This window comes from Myiozetetes cayanensis, unplaced genomic scaffold (assembly GCF_022539395.1).
Source record: "Myiozetetes cayanensis isolate MyiCay16 unplaced genomic scaffold, myiCay2020 scf2-11, whole genome shotgun sequence".
In the NCBI taxonomy this organism is placed as follows: Eukaryota; Metazoa; Chordata; class Aves; order Passeriformes; family Tyrannidae; genus Myiozetetes; species Myiozetetes cayanensis.
Window position 1 is genome coordinate 50,796,860 of NW_026087411.1, and position 17,774 is coordinate 50,814,633.

General features: G+C 37.0%; 1 protein-coding gene across 2 annotated transcripts in view; it reads left to right on the forward strand.

Moving 5' to 3' along the window:
- The first annotated feature begins 5,889 nt into the window (after positions 1-5,889).
- Positions 5,890-17,774, forward strand: part of ESR1 (estrogen receptor 1) — a 113,553-nt gene continuing 101,668 nt past the window's right edge. For both annotated transcript variants that reach the window (XM_050314880.1, XM_050314881.1), the window contains exons 1-2: positions 5,890-6,000; positions 7,716-8,220. In XM_050314880.1, coding sequence (XP_050170837.1) covers positions 5,919-6,000; positions 7,716-8,220 — 587 coding nt within the window. In that variant the 5' untranslated portion in view covers positions 5,890-5,918. The remainder of the gene's footprint in view (positions 6,001-7,715; positions 8,221-17,774) is intronic.

Genomic DNA, 17,774 nt, shown 5'->3' on the forward strand with positions numbered 1-17,774 from the left:
AGCAGAAAGTTTGAAACCTTATGGAAAAGGGGGAAATAGGCTATCATCATCAGAGTAATTAATCTAAATATTTTGTTGCAGATCTGTTTATTAGATGCATAGAATCATAGAATAAATTGAAAAGGATGTCAAGATATAATCTAGTCCAAACCATTAGTCAGGGACTCATTCAGTTGAATCTTGAACTCAAAGTTGAGTCTCATCCTCAAAGGACAGGGAGTTCCAGCATCTCTGGACAGCCTCTTCTAGTATTTAACCACTCTTAAGGTAAAAAATTATACTTAATATCTAATCAGAATTTCCCATAGTCCATCTTGTATCCTCTTGCCCCTTGGACTGTCACTGTGCACCTCCAAGAAGTTTTTTTATCTGTATTTTCTGTACTCTTTGCTCAGATGGTTGTAGATAGCAGTAAAGTCTCACTGAACCACCTGAGACTGTCCTTATATATTCTGACCAGCTTGAGGTCTCTGGACCTCAGGAGGACTGCAAGGATATCATGATGTTGTGCAGTGAGCAAATTAAAAGGGCCAAAGCCCAAGTAGCGTTTAATCTGTTTGCTGCCATAAATGACAATTAAAGATGTCTCTATAAATTACATTAGCAACAAAAGGAGGCATCTCCTCCTTTTATTGGATGCGGGAGGAAACAGAGTGGCAACGGATGAGGAAAAGGCTGAGTTACTTAATGCCTTCAGTCTTTAGTAGTAAGTAAGTAGTAAGTAAGTAGTAAGTAAGTAGGAGTAAGTAAGTAGTAAGCACTCAGTCTTTAGTAGTAAGTTGTCCTCACTATTACCCAGTTGTCCTCAGGGCACTCAGCCCCCTGAGCTGGAAGACAATGGATGGGGAGCAGAGTGAAGCCCCCATAATCCAGGGGGAATTGGTCAGTGACCTGCTGCACTATGTAGACACACTCAAGTCTATGGAGCTGAATGGAATCCACCCCAGAGTACTGAGGGAACTGACAGTAGTGCTCACCAATCCATTTCCTGTCATTTATCAGCAGTCCTGGGTAACTGGGGAGGTCCCAGTTGGCTGGAGGTTACCAAACGCGATGCCTATCTACATTCAATTTTTCTGTGATATAAACAGAAAAAAATTACTATGAACATGGCATACTAAACTCCCATTTTGCATTTCAGAGCTCATTCTTGTTTATATGTGAAGCTAGATCCATGAGAAGTGTTCTCTTAGGATGTTGTATTTGTTATTAAGCAAGGAATGTTGCTTAACCTTAAATCATGGTATTGTTGTTTTTCTACCAGTGAACATCTTTGTTCACAAATAGTTAAAATTTTGTGTAGGAAAGCAGAGAAATGTCTTTTTCCTTCTGTTTTTCTGTATCCCTGAAAACATCTGCTAACTTTTTGAAACATCAGTATTTGCTAATATCTTTTGAGTTTGTCCAGTGTACTCAGGTAGTTTGGCCCATTTTATGTATGTAGTAAGTCATTTATTCTGTATAAATTGGGCAGAATTATTTAGTCTCATCCTGTCCCATCTAAGGTGCAAAAAACTGAAAAAATGCACAAGCTAGTTATGTTACAGCATGTCTTCTGCTCCTTTAGAAAAGGGTATGTTTCTACATGTGGTTTTCTAATGCTAAAATTGAAAAGGGAGATGGTGTCCCGTTTTGGTTTCAGGAAATTTAGACTATACATCTAGGGACTGGACTTCAGTCTTATAACGGGCACAGTTATCCTCATTTGAGCCCAGACTCTTACTCTGCCCCAGAAGAGTAATGAATGGGGAAAACTTTCCGTAACTGTTCTTGTTTCGACTCTAGCATGTCACTCTTTTGGGAAGTTTTGTGCCCAGTCAAGTCAGGACTAAGATCTAAAAGAGGAGAGAGCAGGCTTAGCCAGGAAAGAGCTTTTAGAAATATTAACTCTAAAAAACGTGCAATTTTTTCAACAGTAGAAAAGTTGGCCAAATGTGGATACACTTTCAGAGGAATAGCAAAAGGCAGTTCTGTGACACACAGTGTCAACTCCCTGCCAGATTCAAAGTTCCTGCTCTTCATTTGCTGCAGCAAAAGGGTTTTTTGTTACAAAAAAGAGTTCTAGAAAATCTCAAATGAGGGAAAAGAAAAAAATTTTCTCCCATTTAGCTGAGATGCTTCCAAATTGTTATGTCTGAGCTCATCACTGATATGTGAAATTTCCATCTGATTGGCTAAAATTTTATAGTATCACAAATAGCTCTAAACAAGGTCTTAAAATTTAAAGCATCAAATACTTTATCAAAAAGCTCTACCAAAATCCAAGCCTAATATTTCTCTTGTTTAGACAGATAATTTCAAAGTATGTAGTATGTTTTTCACAAAAAATATGGGTAAAATAAAATATATTTAAATGTTGTAAATTGAAAAAATATGCATGGAATAATTGTATTCCACAGTTCCCTGTTTGCAATAGGAACTAATTTGATCAAATGTTTTCAAAGTCCCTACTTACATCTGACATGGAAAAGCAGAAGCTCCCCTTTTAGCAGTAAAACCAACCTAAACCAAAAATTTAGGATGCAAAAACTTAGGCCTGACCTTTTGGTGCCATGACTAATTTTGGTAATTTTTTTGGGAATAGGAGTTGTTACATCTTTGTATCAACTTATAAAACTCTAAATGTTAAAAACTCCCAATAACAGCATGAAGAATTTGTCTCTCCTTAGAGCCTGAGGAATTTTTAAGAATGCTTCTTCTTTGCCTAGTGGTATCAAGGCCTTTAATTTTTAAATTTTTTTTTTCCCCCCAGAGAATTCTAAAGCTGTGGGGTAGGTGGTGCTGTTCTCCAGCTGTCTATCTTGAGGAGTTTCCTCACTGGACTAAAGACAACACAATTTCTCTGTAATGTTACTGTGGAATCTTGGAAAAACATAATGTTCCTCCTGCTATGTGCAATAGAGTCTTAATTGCAGCAGCTAAAAAAAGCTTCTATCTTTATAGCTGTGGAACCAAAGTGACGAAGTTTATGGTCTCTCACTGTCAGCAGGTTTATGGAAAATTTATAGTATATGTTTTAAGTTCTTAGTTTACCATTTTTTGTTGCAATACTTACTAAAGCTAGTGCTAAAAATGCCTTTTATAGGATGGAGTTTTCTATAATTTTTTCCTATAACGTTAATAGTCTTTGTATAGTATTTTTGTTTTAATCTTCTTTTCCCTCAAACTGCTGTTCTATCTTGTCCAAAACACAAAATATGTTCAGGCCCTTTCTTATTCTTATTCTTTTTTTTTTTTCCCTAAAATATATCTATTCCTATTGTTACATCCCTGAATGGCTTTTAGGACTTGTAGTCAATAGCAAATTGCTGATGCTCTTGGCACTGGAATTTCTTCATCTCCTTCCAGTTGTTTAGATAAGTTAAAGTAATATTTTTAATATTTTTTTGTTATCTATTATTTCCTTTTTCTGTGTCCCAGGCCACTTCACTGGTGCCACAATATTTACTACCAGTGGAAGTAGGCTGCTTTTGGGATTTTTTAAGTTATGTTCTGGTTTTGAAGTGTTGGACAGATGGTCCAGTTGAGCCAAAATGCATTGTGCAATTTAGCAGATTAAGTCTGCCTACTTAATCTGATCACTCTAGTTGTCTGTCAATAAATTAAAAAAAAAATAAACTAGAAGCAAACTGTTCATCAATGAATCATAATAACCAAAATTTGCCTTTAGAAACTTATCTAAATATTTTTTAACTGTAAATGATGCTAATTTAACCACTGAGCAGTAGAAATATGATTAAGTTTTGATGTTACTGCACTAGGCATTTTATTAATGTAATTTAGAGTAAATTCCATACTCTGGAAAATCTGAGTTGGGCACTGGAACTCTGGTCTATCTAGACAAGTAAAACAGAAAGGTTACCATTTTAAAAAAGGGGAACAAAGGTTTTAATCAACCACTTCAATTTATCTAATCTATATATTTCTCATTTCCATGAGAAGAGTAGTATCTGAATCCTCACTGTTTTCACCTCAACTAATTCTCAGTAAAAGTCTCTATGTATGAAGATGCAATTTCTACTTTGACCTTCCTTGCCAACATGTCTGTAGTGCTCCTCAGTCACAGTGGACTGCTCCCTCCTATTTCTTCAGTGTTCCTTAAATGCTGTTCTCTTTCCTTCTTGTGTATACAGAAACCTGGATGGATCAAAGCCAGATTTTATTTGCATACTCCCAAACTTCAGAAATATAGTAAACCCCCCAATCTATCTCTGATGTAAATTTAGCAAATCTTCAGAATTTGTAGAATCAGTTGCTCTTTCTCTACTTTTATGTATCTATGATAGATGACTTTCTCCTGTAGTATGTGATCAGCAACTCCAAAACAATATTAGACCTTCATTAAGGTAAGAGGAATATGTAGGGCAGCATGTCTGCAGCTGGGTGCACATCAGCGGAGAAATTACCAGATGTGAGAAGGTAAATTTCCCATTGACTAAGTATTTTTGAACACATCTGTCTAACACTAGATATGAAGATGCTGCAGCCAATTCATGTTTTTATTTACTCTCTCTTGTTACTACAGAGGATTTTAAAAAAACAAAACAACGAATGAGGCAAGCCCTTCTGTATGAGACCTGCATAGTTTTAAAGGCATACATGAAGTGGGATTTAGCAAAACCAAATCTTTACATAAACTTTGTGCTAAAAAGCACCAACTAATATTGGTATATGCTGTACACATTTCCGTATTGCAATATTGTCATATTCTAGAACATGTAAAATCTGACATGTACTAGATCAGAGTGATCAAATTGGCTAGGGAAGTAAGTCTTGACCTTTAAGCACTAATACCAGGTTTTAGAAACCTAGATCTCATTTTTCTAGAAGGTGAGTCCACAGACAGATGCATCTAATGCCATCTCTGAAGAAGGGTGAAAGCAGTGTGTGTTAATCTGGAGCAAGCATCATGGTCTATATCACATAGGACAAGAAAAAAATCTCCCTCTAATAATTTGTTGCATTTCATAGGTTTTTTATATCTAAAAACACCATATATAGTAAGCAGAATAAGAACCTATATATTTTTCAATATGCAAAAGTAAAAAAATCAACTTCTTCGTGGGATTTGGCTTGATTAACCGACAACCCCAGCTTGCCCTTTCTTGCTCCCTCGTTTTTCTTCTACAGGAAAAGTAAGCCAGACATTAGAGGATGCTATCACAGAGGTTCTCAGCCAGTCCCCAAGATCTTGTTGGTGGTACTCACATTTTTTTTGTTTTGAAATGTGTACCACGCTGTGTGCTGCGCAGGTACTGCAGCTGTCTATTGACGAGCCCTTTTAGTGAGGGGACTGTGGCTTGTGAAAAGCTGCTCACAGGGTCCCTAGTTTAAATGGTACAGAGCAGAAGTGAAGGTGGTTCAAGTTAACCTCACAGTGTTTTTAATGCTGTTTGCATGTGATGGAAACTTTAAATATTTGTCTCTCTGAAAACCTCCCCCTGAATACCATGCCCCAAAAATAATTAGTGAGGTTTTTAAAAATTGCGTGCAAGGAGCACTGAGGTTGCACAGGACACACTCAGAAGTCAGCTCTCTGTTTGCACACTTCTGTCTTCTGCATTGCTGTTATGCTGGAGCATTCTATTGCATGTCAATGTAGTAATTCTAACATATCATGCATGTTGGATAATGCTAGATAAAAATTTAAAGTCCATTTTGTAGCACACAATAGAAGTATATACTTCTTATGGCAGGCAGATTCACATTAATTCTCAGCTTATGCAGCTTAATAAGAGAAAATGCTTCTTCTATGTATTATGAAGCATGAAATGAAATGTGTAAGAGTGGCTGACTTTTAAACTTGTAACTGCCATTCATTTCAGCCTGTGTAGCCCTGCAGCCTGGCGGCTGAGAGCTTTGCTTACTTGCTGTTTTGTGAGTCTCTGCAGATGCACGGTCGCCCACTCTAAGAGAACATGCACACACTCTCTTTTTTTTTCTCTCACACTGTCTGGCATACTTTCAGAATAACCCTTCGAAGACTTTCTGAACTGCTGGGTATGATTGTCTGATTATTATTTTTTTAACTGGGAACATGTTTAGGCCAGTGTTATTTAAACAAGCTTATCTCTCTGATCAAAGTCTACGATCTGAAATTTGAACAGGGTAGGGAGGGTGGCTGGTGGGATGAGGAAATGGATCAAGTACATAGTTATGTGTGTGCTGCTGTCTTAGCTGTGTGCCTGCAAAGGTAAAAATGTGTATTGCTTCAGAATAATCTTGCAAATATAAATAACTTAGCCTATTTTAGTAGAAGTTCTGAAAACATAGTATTATTACCAAAATAAAACCAGTTTTAGTAAACTTTTCTTGAAGCTTCTAGCGAGCTGTGTATTCATTTTTTCAGTTTCTTGGTTTTTTTGAAGGTTGAGCCAAATAACTGTGGAGTTGTTTAAGTATAGCATAGACTTTGCTAGTATTCAAAGCATACTAACTGGAGGCCATATATTAATGCATTTAGGGTTGGCATTAACCTATTTAATTGACTGAACCACAGACCACAGCAATAAAGCTAGAGAGCTTGAAACAGATTCTGGAGGTTTTCATTTAGCTCGTTCAGGAGAACTGGTTTGTGCGAAGCTAAAATTATATGGAATGAGATTGCAAGAAGAAGCATGCATGCCACACCTTTTCATTATGTTCTTGCTCTTCCTTTTTTTTTTCTTTCTTTCCAAATATAATTTTCAGAGGCAGTTCAGTTTATTTTAAAGCTGGTCCCATTTGATTATTTTAGGCTACTTGATTATCTAGTCTGATTTCAAAATTCAAGTTTGCTGAGGTTTTGTTCACAGGACTAGGAAAAAGAATTTCCTGTATTCAATTCATGTGTCACGAAATCAAATAATTATTTCCTAACTGTGGCAAAATCTGAATGATGTTTGTTTCATCATTTTACAGCCTAAAAAGAAGCAGACATAATTTTCTAGGCTAGTCTAAAGCTTTTCCTTGCTTTTAAATGTCACTATTATACTAGTAACTGCGAGTTGCTGTTGCTGATGAAAACATATTATGAATCCTTTCTTGTGCATAGATATCATACACTCTTCAATTTTGTTAGCTAGCTTTATTGACTGAGGCTTGTTACGCACACACACACAGACACACAGACGCGCGCGCTTGCACACACACATTCTGCTTTACCCTATCTCGGTTACAGCATAGTCCTACCCAGGGTCGTGGCAATGTACACATTACATATTTCTAACAAACATGAAAATGAATCAAACAGGAGGAGAGATAAGCACAGATAGATTGGAGCCTGCTAAGGAAAAAAGGCAGTAATCTGCCTGCCACTGGACTATTCTTCCTGGTTAGATTTAAGTGTTCTTTCCCGTTAGCTGCTGCAAAGCGCTGTACCCTGAAGTGAAAAATTAAACAATTAGTAAGAATTAAGTAACATTTAGAGGGACAATTATTTGGTATAACTCCAAAACTAATTGTTTCTGAAGTGATGTTTAAACCAATGTCGGCACAAGGCAAGAGTTCCTGGCTCGCAGCCAATACCTTGTAATGCATATTAGCGCAGATGAGGAGTTCCTAAAAGTTAGAGAGAGGGAGAGGGAGGGAGGAAGAGAGAGAGAATGTGCATTTTCCTTGCTCACTCTGCGTTTGTTTGTATCCTCCTCCTTGCCGAGATTAAAGGAATACCTGTGTAGTGCTGCTTTATTACGATTTCTGCTGAGCCTCAGAATAGGTTCTGGTATTTTTTTTAGGTGGACTGCCAGCTGCCGATCTCACTGTTGACAGTAAAAGCAGATATGTTCCTTGCTCACTGCCATTAGCACTGACCATGACCCTTCACACCAAAACCTCTGGAGTTACCCTGCTGCACCAGATTCAAGGAACTGAACTGGAGACACTCAGCAGACCTCAGCTGAAGATTCCTCTGGAAAGATCGCTCAGCGACATGTACGTGGAGACCAACAAGACAGGAGTTTTTAACTACCCAGAAGGAGCCACCTATGATTTTGGTACTACAGCTCCAGTATACAGCTCTACTACACTCAGTTACGCCCCTACTTCTGAATCTTTTGGGTCCAGCAGTCTGGCAGGATTTCACTCACTGAACAGTGTCCCACCAAGCCCGGTGGTATTCTTGCAAACGGCACCCCAACTCTCACCCTTCATCCATCATCACAGCCAACAGGTACCCTATTACCTTGAAAATGATCAGGGCAGCTTTGGAATGAGGGAAGCTGCTCCTCCAGCCTTCTACAGGTAAATACTATGGACAATTTTTCTTTCTTGTTTAAGCAGATGAACTAGGAAAATTAGAATCTGAAAATCTGTTATGCACTAATAGGTTTTTGTGTGTGTGTGTGTGTGTGTGTGTGTAAAGGACCATGTGATTTAATTGAATCATCAGTGATATCTAGACTATAGGAAATAGCACAGAATAAAACAAAACTGTAATTCACAGCACACTCTGGTTGTAAACTCTAAATTTTGAAAACTGTAACCTAAATGAGTAACAAATCAGATAATGAGTATAAATGTTTCCTGGGAAATCACACAATCATAATTGATTAAAGAACTGCAAACGACCTCACTGTTGTAATATATTAGAATATTGCCTGAAGTATACTAAAAAGACTTCCACCATCACACATTTCTGGGTGTGAGTGATTGGTTGTTCAGCTCTTAGATGGTAGTAAGAGTATTTTTCTCCTCTGGCTTCCTTTAAGGTATGAGAAGTGGCTTACATAGGAAGTCATTCAGAAGCACAATACCCTTCATAATCAAATTGTTTGAGTTATCTCAGTGACAGTATTCCAGTCAGTAACCACCTTCCTGAGCTATCCAAAGACCTGTGTACATATTCACATGCATTTTTCATTGGAGGGTGACATATTTTAGCTGCAAATCTGGCATGCTGATTTTCAAAGGATTTTTGTCCCTCAATAGCAGGTGGGGTTTTTGTGTGTGTGTTTTTTTTTCTTGGTTTTTTTTTTTGCTTTTTTTGTTTGTTTTTTTCTTCTTCTGTTGTCTAGAATTGAAAGATAGAAGTATCTTTGAAGCGGGGTGGTGGAGAGGGATAAATTTCCTTGGTTTAAATATTTATTGTCTGTTGTGGAAATAATTACATCTATTTTGAAGTAAGTGGTAGAAATTTATAGAACTATAGCCTCAAAAAAAAAATTAATACACACCAACACCCATGCTGTTAATGTTTTGAAGTGTGTGCAGTGTTTATAGAATAGTTTTGCATCAGCTTATTATACTGGGCTTCAGTGAATCAAAGTAAACACTTAGACGTAATTTTTTTCTGTGAACTCCGTTGGTCTCTGTTGATTTGAGAGATACAGGTGAGTTTGCTAGAAATGGAACAGCTCAGAAAAAATAAAAGCAAGTAATTTTTTCCATACTGAGGTCCAGACTCTGCCAGACTTATTTGCACAATATAACATGTTACTGTAAAAAACAATGTACATTCTTAAAGACAGTCTAACTCAGCCTGAATAAGAATCTGGTCCCTAAAATACAGATGGTGATTACACTTTTTGCAAATGATTAATCAGTTTTAGGGAGCAGATGGAATAATGACTGGTGAAATGATAGATAATGGTTACGTCAAACTGTCTGATACAGTGACCTGTGAACTGAATTGGTTCAAACAAAATTTATTTTAGTGGAACCAAATCCTGGAAGAATTAATACATGTCAGAGCATAAAGATCTTGAATGTTTACCAGTGACTTGAGAGTGAAACTTCACTTTGCACTAGATTAAAAGGCTTTTTTTACATGGCTGTCCAGTGCAAACCTATGGTAAAAAGTGTATAAGTGACATTAGATGTGTAAACACTGGAGTAGTGAGTTTGTGAAGTTGAAATACACAAGCAGAAAATATTCTATAGTCAGGTATTTTACTGTAGGAGGATTCAAAGCAGAGAACCACCTTGAAATAGAAGTTGAACAATGGAAGTAGTGTTCTTTCAATTTTTAAGCAATGATTTGAGGTGAGACCCTTCAAAAAAATTAAGTACTTTTTTAGTTTAACTCTCAGAGCAAACATGTAAGACCAGTGCTGTATTCCCCATTTCTGGACATTTCTGAACAAGGTTGGGTTTTACCCTTGGAGATGTGTATTAGCCATATACAATTGCTGAGGCTTAATGCAGCAGTAATTAGGTGAATTTATGATCTTGGATATGCCAGGAGGTTTGTCTGCATACAGTATTATGGTAATGATTTAATGGCCCCTTCCAGCCATAATTCTGTAAAGCACATTTTATATGGTAATAAGAAACATGTTTCAAAGCATTTGCTGTTATTATCTTTTGTGAACAGGCATAGTTATGTTGGAATTAAATTGATAAAAAGTTTGCTCCTTTTTCTTTTCATTTTTGTGAGTATTAAAAAAGTTATTACCCTTAAAATATTAAATATTGGGCCTTTATTCTTGTGTTTTGGCACAAGTCCAATCACCAATAGTCTGTCAAAAATAATTTGAATAGATGTTCAGTGCCTGGGAAATATTTAAATATCTAGCCATGGGCTTTAAGAACAAGTTCTTTAAAGAACTTCTAATTTTCTTTATTTATTTCACTAATCTCATTGGTTTCAGTTGGGTTGTAGGAGAAAAGAGAGCATAGGGCAGTGTAATCTGGCAATGAATACATTGATGCTGGAGGTGGGAAGATAGACTACCAAAATGGTGAGTTTCTGGAACAACCTACCAGTAGGAGTGGCAAACGCAAAAATTCTCAAACCAAAATGTGTAACAAAATTTTAAATGGATCTTGAGCAGTTTATGATATGACTGTCTGCTTCTATAAGTCATGTAACCTAAGACCCAGAAAGACTCCTCTGTAATTCTCCTTTAGCTTTCTGTGTAACTGAATTGTGCTGTTTGGCTTTTAGGGCAGAAATACTTGCATTGCATCACCCTGTTATACTCTGAATTTGACATGCAAGTGATACAAGTAGCTAGGACAATAAATAAACATTTTAGGTTGGAGCTGAATTTCTATTCTTTTTAATACTTGGCTAAAATGTTAAAAATCTTCAGTCACAAAACTAAAAAATTACTGTATGTGATAAGGAAAACTTTAAATGTCATTTGATTTTGTTAATAAGTATTCAAAATCATACTGCCTGTAGACAGATGTGTATTAATATGTGTATAGCGCCATGTCTATTAATTCTGAAGTTTTGTTTTATCTCTTTCAAATACTGTTACCTTTTCCAAAAGGCTTTGTGTCTTTTTGCAAGATAATGACAGGCTTCTATATCTAGCTGAAGAACATAATGATACATAAAAAGAATGATTTTGTAAAGAATGAAAGAAATATATCAATCTCCTTTCTGGAGTCTCAAATAGCGAGGCATCAGAATTTGAGAACAGATAAAAAAAGGGGAGCTTAATTAACTCAAATTATGCTGTCTTTACCTAGATCCCTTCTATGTCTGATCTTGTGACTGTTTTTTAATAGGTAGCCAATTTTAAATACCATTTCCTTATCTGACAATGACAAATCTCACTAATATTTTATTTTATTGATAATTTTTAGTAGTGTTTTTTAATATTATTAAATACTAACTCGTGGTTGATTATTATTACAGGAAATTTTGTACTCATGACTACTACAGTAAATTAATGGAAATATTTCCTTTTTTTCTTAACTATTAAATTTGAGTTCTAGTAATTTGTGATTATTTCCTTGTGCTTTTCGGCAAGTTTTTATCCACTCAGGGAAAAACCAAGAAGCCTTTCAGTAGCTAATTTACCTCAGTAAATTTCTACAAACAACAGCAAAGATGAATCCATTTTGCTCTGCCAGTGTATGACATTCCAGTGTCATCATAGATTTTGCACTTCTCAGATCTGAAGTAAAATGATGCATATGTTTGAGGCTCTTTGTAGCCTGTGTTTGGTGCTGCTTCCAAATTCGGCAAAAAAACCCTAGTAAAAATGGACTGCACCTATCAGCTCCCTGATGAGGAAGTTGTCTGTCCATCTGTAGTGAGTGGCAGAAGCTGGCAAGCCAGTGTACAAACAGAAATAACAGATGCTCCCTCACTTTAAGTGGCTAGTTTGTATCTTCCAGTTACTCAGGATCTATATTTAGATTAATATAATATTTATTTAGCATTAGTCACAATTATCATACTGAAATTGACTCTGAATCATTTTAACCATGCTGTTACAGTCAATATGATCTCAGCTTTAATTTTAATGCTTGCTAAAATTGAAAAAGATTACAAATGTAAATCGATCCCTCTTCTGTTGTAATTTATAAATCCATCAGTCCAAAAAATTGTTACTTAACCTAATAATATACTTTTTAAACTTTGCTTGATTCATTATAAATCTCTTCTAGCTGTTCATGTGGAGTTCTAAACAAAGAGGTATTTTTCCAAATTTTAAAATTAAGTGTTAAAATGAATGCAAAGTTCAAAGATAATTTTTTTTTTTTAATCTTGCATGAAGTATTCCATAACGTGGAGTGTGATGTAATTTAGTGGTTTGGTTTGGTTTGGTTTTTGCTTATTTTTCTCTAAAGCATCAGTCGACTCTGATGTCCTGTCTTGAACAGTTGAAGTGTTCAGGCAGTTTCTTGAACACTTGGAGTGTTCCTGTTTTCAGGGCTTGTGCTGATATCTCTGAAAATTTTATAGCAATAGATGACTGTAGTGAGAGAGACAGGAAAACATGGAGTTATCTCACCAATAGTTTTCTATTTTATGGAAATATTGTAAAGATAAGCCCATTAAATGTTCTGAGATGCTCACACATTACAATTATGAGGGATTCGTGCAAGACAACTTTGATGTTTCTGCAGCCCTTCTTAGAGAATGTGCTGATGTGGATCTTGCTCCAAGTGTGCTTGCACCATGAAGTCACCAACCCATAATGTTGAGGAGCACATGTGTGCCTCCTGGTGCCCCTGAATAAGGGCAGACAGTGTTGGAAAGGGGTAAAGGAGCTTTTATACTTCCTCATTATCCTCCTTTCTGCCAAGGCAGGGAGATAGATCTCACTTGCTCTCTCTCTCTGTTGAAGAAAAATTTCTTCACTTCTTTAGCAATTACATTTTTTGCATAAATCACAGATGTAGGAAGTGCTCCATAAACCGAGTCTTTTCCTGTGAATTTGAAATTTGTGACTAAAAGCATGGTTGTTCACACAGACCGTGTGAATGGGGTTCATCTGATTAAACATGGACACCGAGGTCTGTATTAATTTTTCCATTCCTTAGGCATCTGGTACTATTTGAGAGGTCAGATGGGTTCAGCAGGTATGACACAGGACCTACTGTGTAGCTATATCTTTTTGGAGTAGGAGGTGGGTGTCAGTGAGGGTCATCACCTAGAACACCTCAAATGGCATACAGCATTGACAAGAGTATCAAACCTTCACATGGACTCTTTTCATAATCTTTGGAGATACAAAGAGTCACTGTGAATACACCTTCTCTCTTTCTAAGGTGCCTGATTAAAATAGACGAGTTGCATTAGGCTCTTTATTATAAAAGATGGCTACATTCTGGTACAGATACCTACTATATGAAGATGGATGCCCAGTGATATCCAAAATTATGTGAAATTAATCCCACCCATACATCTCCTGTAAAGAACAAAACCAGTCATCTTCTGTAATCTCCCTTCACATAGACACTGCAGAATGTCCCTTGAGAGAGAGACAGGGAATTGACTCTGTGTCACTGGCCTTGATCACTCTTGCTCTGAGGCTATTGAAACAACAAACACTGCTGGCCATATCTGCTCTGATATGGAAAGCATTAGTTGCTGGCACCAGTTCCTTCAGCAATTGCAAAGTGAACATCAAATGCCAGCATTTTTTATTAAACCAACAAGATAGGCTGACCAGATTTAAGGCAAAGCTCCAAACAAACAGAGGAGAAGAGCCCTGCAACTGAAGTGCATCCACATTTTCTAACAAATTGAGATTTTGGCAATTTTTGTAATTTTGTATTGTTGACAACGAAACACTGAGCTCCCTGCTCTGTCTGCAGGGAGTTTTCTGTTATCTGTTCAGGCATCAGAACTGAGACTAGAGCAAAGATACTGTCCTTCAGCCTTCTCATTTAAAGTGCTTTTTTCATTGCATTCATTAGGGGGGTTCGTGAAATTTACCATACAGAGAGAAGTCGCATCTGAGGCTGAGTGGCCTTTCCAGTGACTTGTAGAAGGTTGTAATTTACCACAGCTTGTAAGGAACCCTGATCAATGTGACACTGGCAAGGCAAGGCATTTCTGCTTTTCTGCCAAGCTCAGATTCCAGTTGCTGGGAGGCTTCTTACTTCATCTGACTCAACATAGTCTTGTGCAAGACTATGAATGCATGAGTGATACCTGTTAGAGACAAGAAGATCATAAATCTTCAGGATAATCTTCTTCCTTGATAAGATGTTGATAAGAATATTGGATTCAGAAGTAATCTGGGTTTTTACTTTAACTGTTTCCTAGAAAAAAGAAATATGGTCCTAAGAAAACACAGAGCTTAAATATGACTGTCCTAAATGCAAATCCTATGTGATACATGTACATTGCAGAGGTCTTCCAACCACTGCAGCCTTAACCAAGGACACAACAGCCAACATAGATATAAATAAGAAATAAGAAAAGATGCCTCCCCTCCATTACTACCCCCCTCCTTTCACTCTATTAGTAGAAGTGAAAAATAACAGTAAAAGTTGAAAGACAGAGGTAACTAAAAGCACTTCTTAAAGAAGCAGAATCTGTGCAAAGTAACTCTTGAATGCTACAGGGAAGAGCCTTCTTTCACTTTGAGGATGATGGACCAGTGAGTATCTAGGCAGCACCAGGCTGTGTTTTAAGTCCATGCATTTCACTTCTCATTCGTAAGCTATGTGAGTAAGCGGTGGGCTTTTTTCACGTTGATCATCCTGTCCTGTTGAGGAAACTGCTTTTAACTGATTTTCTAGGGTAAAGCTCTATTCCTCCTGTGAAGATTTTTCCAGTGTCTCAGCAATCTGCAGTGCAAATGTCCAATTTGATTACTATTTTCAGTCTTCTCTCCCTCTTAGTTTCTTACTTGCTATCATACAGAAAACACTGCTTTGATTACTGCAGACTACTTCAGTACTGATTTGTGCTGCTAAAAGATGACTATGAAAAACTTTACGGGATGCTAGAAAGTGTACATCAAAGCTGGGAAGAAAGGCAAAGGAAAATTTACTGCAACATAGGAGAAGTCTCAGCTCATGCTAAATAAAAATAGTTAGGAAGATGCTGTGCAGAAAGCAGCAGCTGCAGAAGAAAATACAGCATAAGATTTAGCTCCCAAATCTTAAATCACAAGGCTGGTAAACTCTTAATATGCTTTCCAAATAGCCTCCACTGTTTTTTGCATATAGGCCTGTTAAAATTGGAATATGTAACACCTACTACTTTCTTGCTATTTCCCTTTTTTTTTTTTTTTCCCTTTAAATGTAATTCAGGCTTGTGAGACAAGATCTATTAATTCAAAAATCACTGAAAGATCCTGGAATCATAGAAAAGTTTCCGTTGGAAAGGACCACCTACTTCCAAGTCAGCTGGAATGGGCAGGGACACCTTTCATTAGACCAGGTTGCTCAGAGCTCCATCCAACCTGGCCCGGAACACTTCCAGGGATGAGGCATCCACAGCTTCTCTGGACAACCTGTTCCAGTGCCTCACCACTCTCATAATGAAGAATTTCCACCTAATATCCAGTCTAAACCTGCTCTCAGTTTAAAGCCATCCATTCCTTGTCCTGTCACTCCATGCCCCTGTAAAAAATCCCTCTCCAGCCTTGCTGTAAGCCCCCTTTAAGTACTGGAAGGCTGCTATAAGGTCTCTTCAGGCTGAACAGACACAACTCTCTCAACATCTCTTCATAGGAGAGGTCCTCCATTCTTCTGATCATCCTTCTGGTCCTCCTCTGGACCTTCATGATAAGGCAGCCTGTAGCAGACCTCCACTGTAATGTTACCTGTCCCTACCCTCCCTTTAATCCTGACATATATATATGCTCGCAGGTGTCTCCTCAGCCAGCCCCAGGTGGAGCTTCATGCATTCCAGCTCTCCATTAACATATTCCAATGTTTAGGAACTTACTCTTTTTCCTTCTTCAAGTTGACATGTAAACAGATGGAAGTTTAGGAGGTGTTAACTCTAAAAAACATAGTTTAATTTACTATTCAAGACAAGTAGTATAAAATCTGATCTTTGGCAAAAATAATAATACTCTGTTGTCTCTGTTTTCAGTTGATAAAGCTAGCAAACATTATTAAAACATTTCTTTTGCTGAGCTATCCTGATTAGGCAGTATCTAGTATTTATTGAATAACTTGTGTCAGTTGGTGTCTAAAGGAAATTGATTCTAATAAGTGTCCCCTGCTTTAGTTACTAATTACAACTTGAATTTCACAGTAAGATCCCTGTTTCAAATTACATATCACAGCATCCTTGTATCCAGGAAAATGTAGTGATAGCAAAGAATGCTATGGCTGAGAGTGTACAACAAATCTAGATATCTTCAGGGAACTAGTATGTCAAAGAACAGCTTTGTCAGTTTGCTTCCCTTCTGCAGGAAAATGGTGCTCCTCCTTCAACCATATTGATAAACATAAACAAGGAAAAATATGTATGGTGCCACTTATGAGCCAGTGTAGCAGATTTATTACCTTGCAATAGTTTTGTGTGGTTTGGATTATCTAGAATTTTTGCACTGAAAAGTATGTTAGCTTTGTCTTGCTATGCTATGAGAAATATAATCCCAATTTTAATCTACAGGGGTATTGATTAGAGATAAAGCATGCAAATCTTGAAAGTGGTGGTTCAGCAGAATATTTAATGTCTCAGAGCATACTAATCATATTCATGGAGAAAGGTGGTAAGGTATAAACCTATATATGAATGTTTAATAGCAACAGTATCAGAACCAGTTCAGCTGTACGAATATCTGCCAGATACATTACAGTTTTAGGAGTCAAACATTGCTAATGCAGGTTGCAGGTCAAGAAGTTAAGTTACTATTTTTTCTTGATTCAATCAATAAAAGAAGCCAAACAAAGTGGAAATAAATCCAATTATCCAGAGAAAATTTTAAACACCCTGGAGTAAAACTCAACTTTATTTACAGACAGTTCTAGTAACACTGCTTATTATTAAGTCTGCTTAGGTTCCTCTCTTTTTTGGTTACTTACATTGTCTGGTTTTGGCTTGTATTTTCTGTGTTAGATGATTGTCTCAGGTAAATTTTTTTTAATACATTTTGACAAAAAGGGCTCAACTTTCTAAGTATTGGGAAGGGAAAATTTTGCCATACTCATGGAAAAAACACCCAAACCTTTTCAATGGATATACTAGACATCATTGTATTATAGATATAGCTCTGATAATTGGTATTAGCGGAATGCTGTCAAATCAGGGTTCTTTTTCTTTGATTTCCCCAAGAAATTCTAAGCTACAAAGTCTTGAAACATCTCACTATTCACAGTGGGAGTTTGCTTACATTTCATAGCTAAATTACATGAAATTTCATGTACCATCCATTCTTTCTCAGTGATTCTATATTGACCTGATTACAAGAGCACCCAAAATGAGTGATGTTGCTTCATCGCACAGCTACATGGCTTTTCAACAGGAGTTTCTCTGCAGTTATTGCTGTGAGCAGAGGACACTTACTTAGAGAAATGAGAGTTACAGAATAATGTAAATTTGAAGGGTAGAGTAAGTTTGAGGATTATCTGTTCAACATCTTGCTCAAAGCTAGGCTCACTTCAAAGTTAGATCAGGCTTCTCAGGCCTTTGTCCAGTT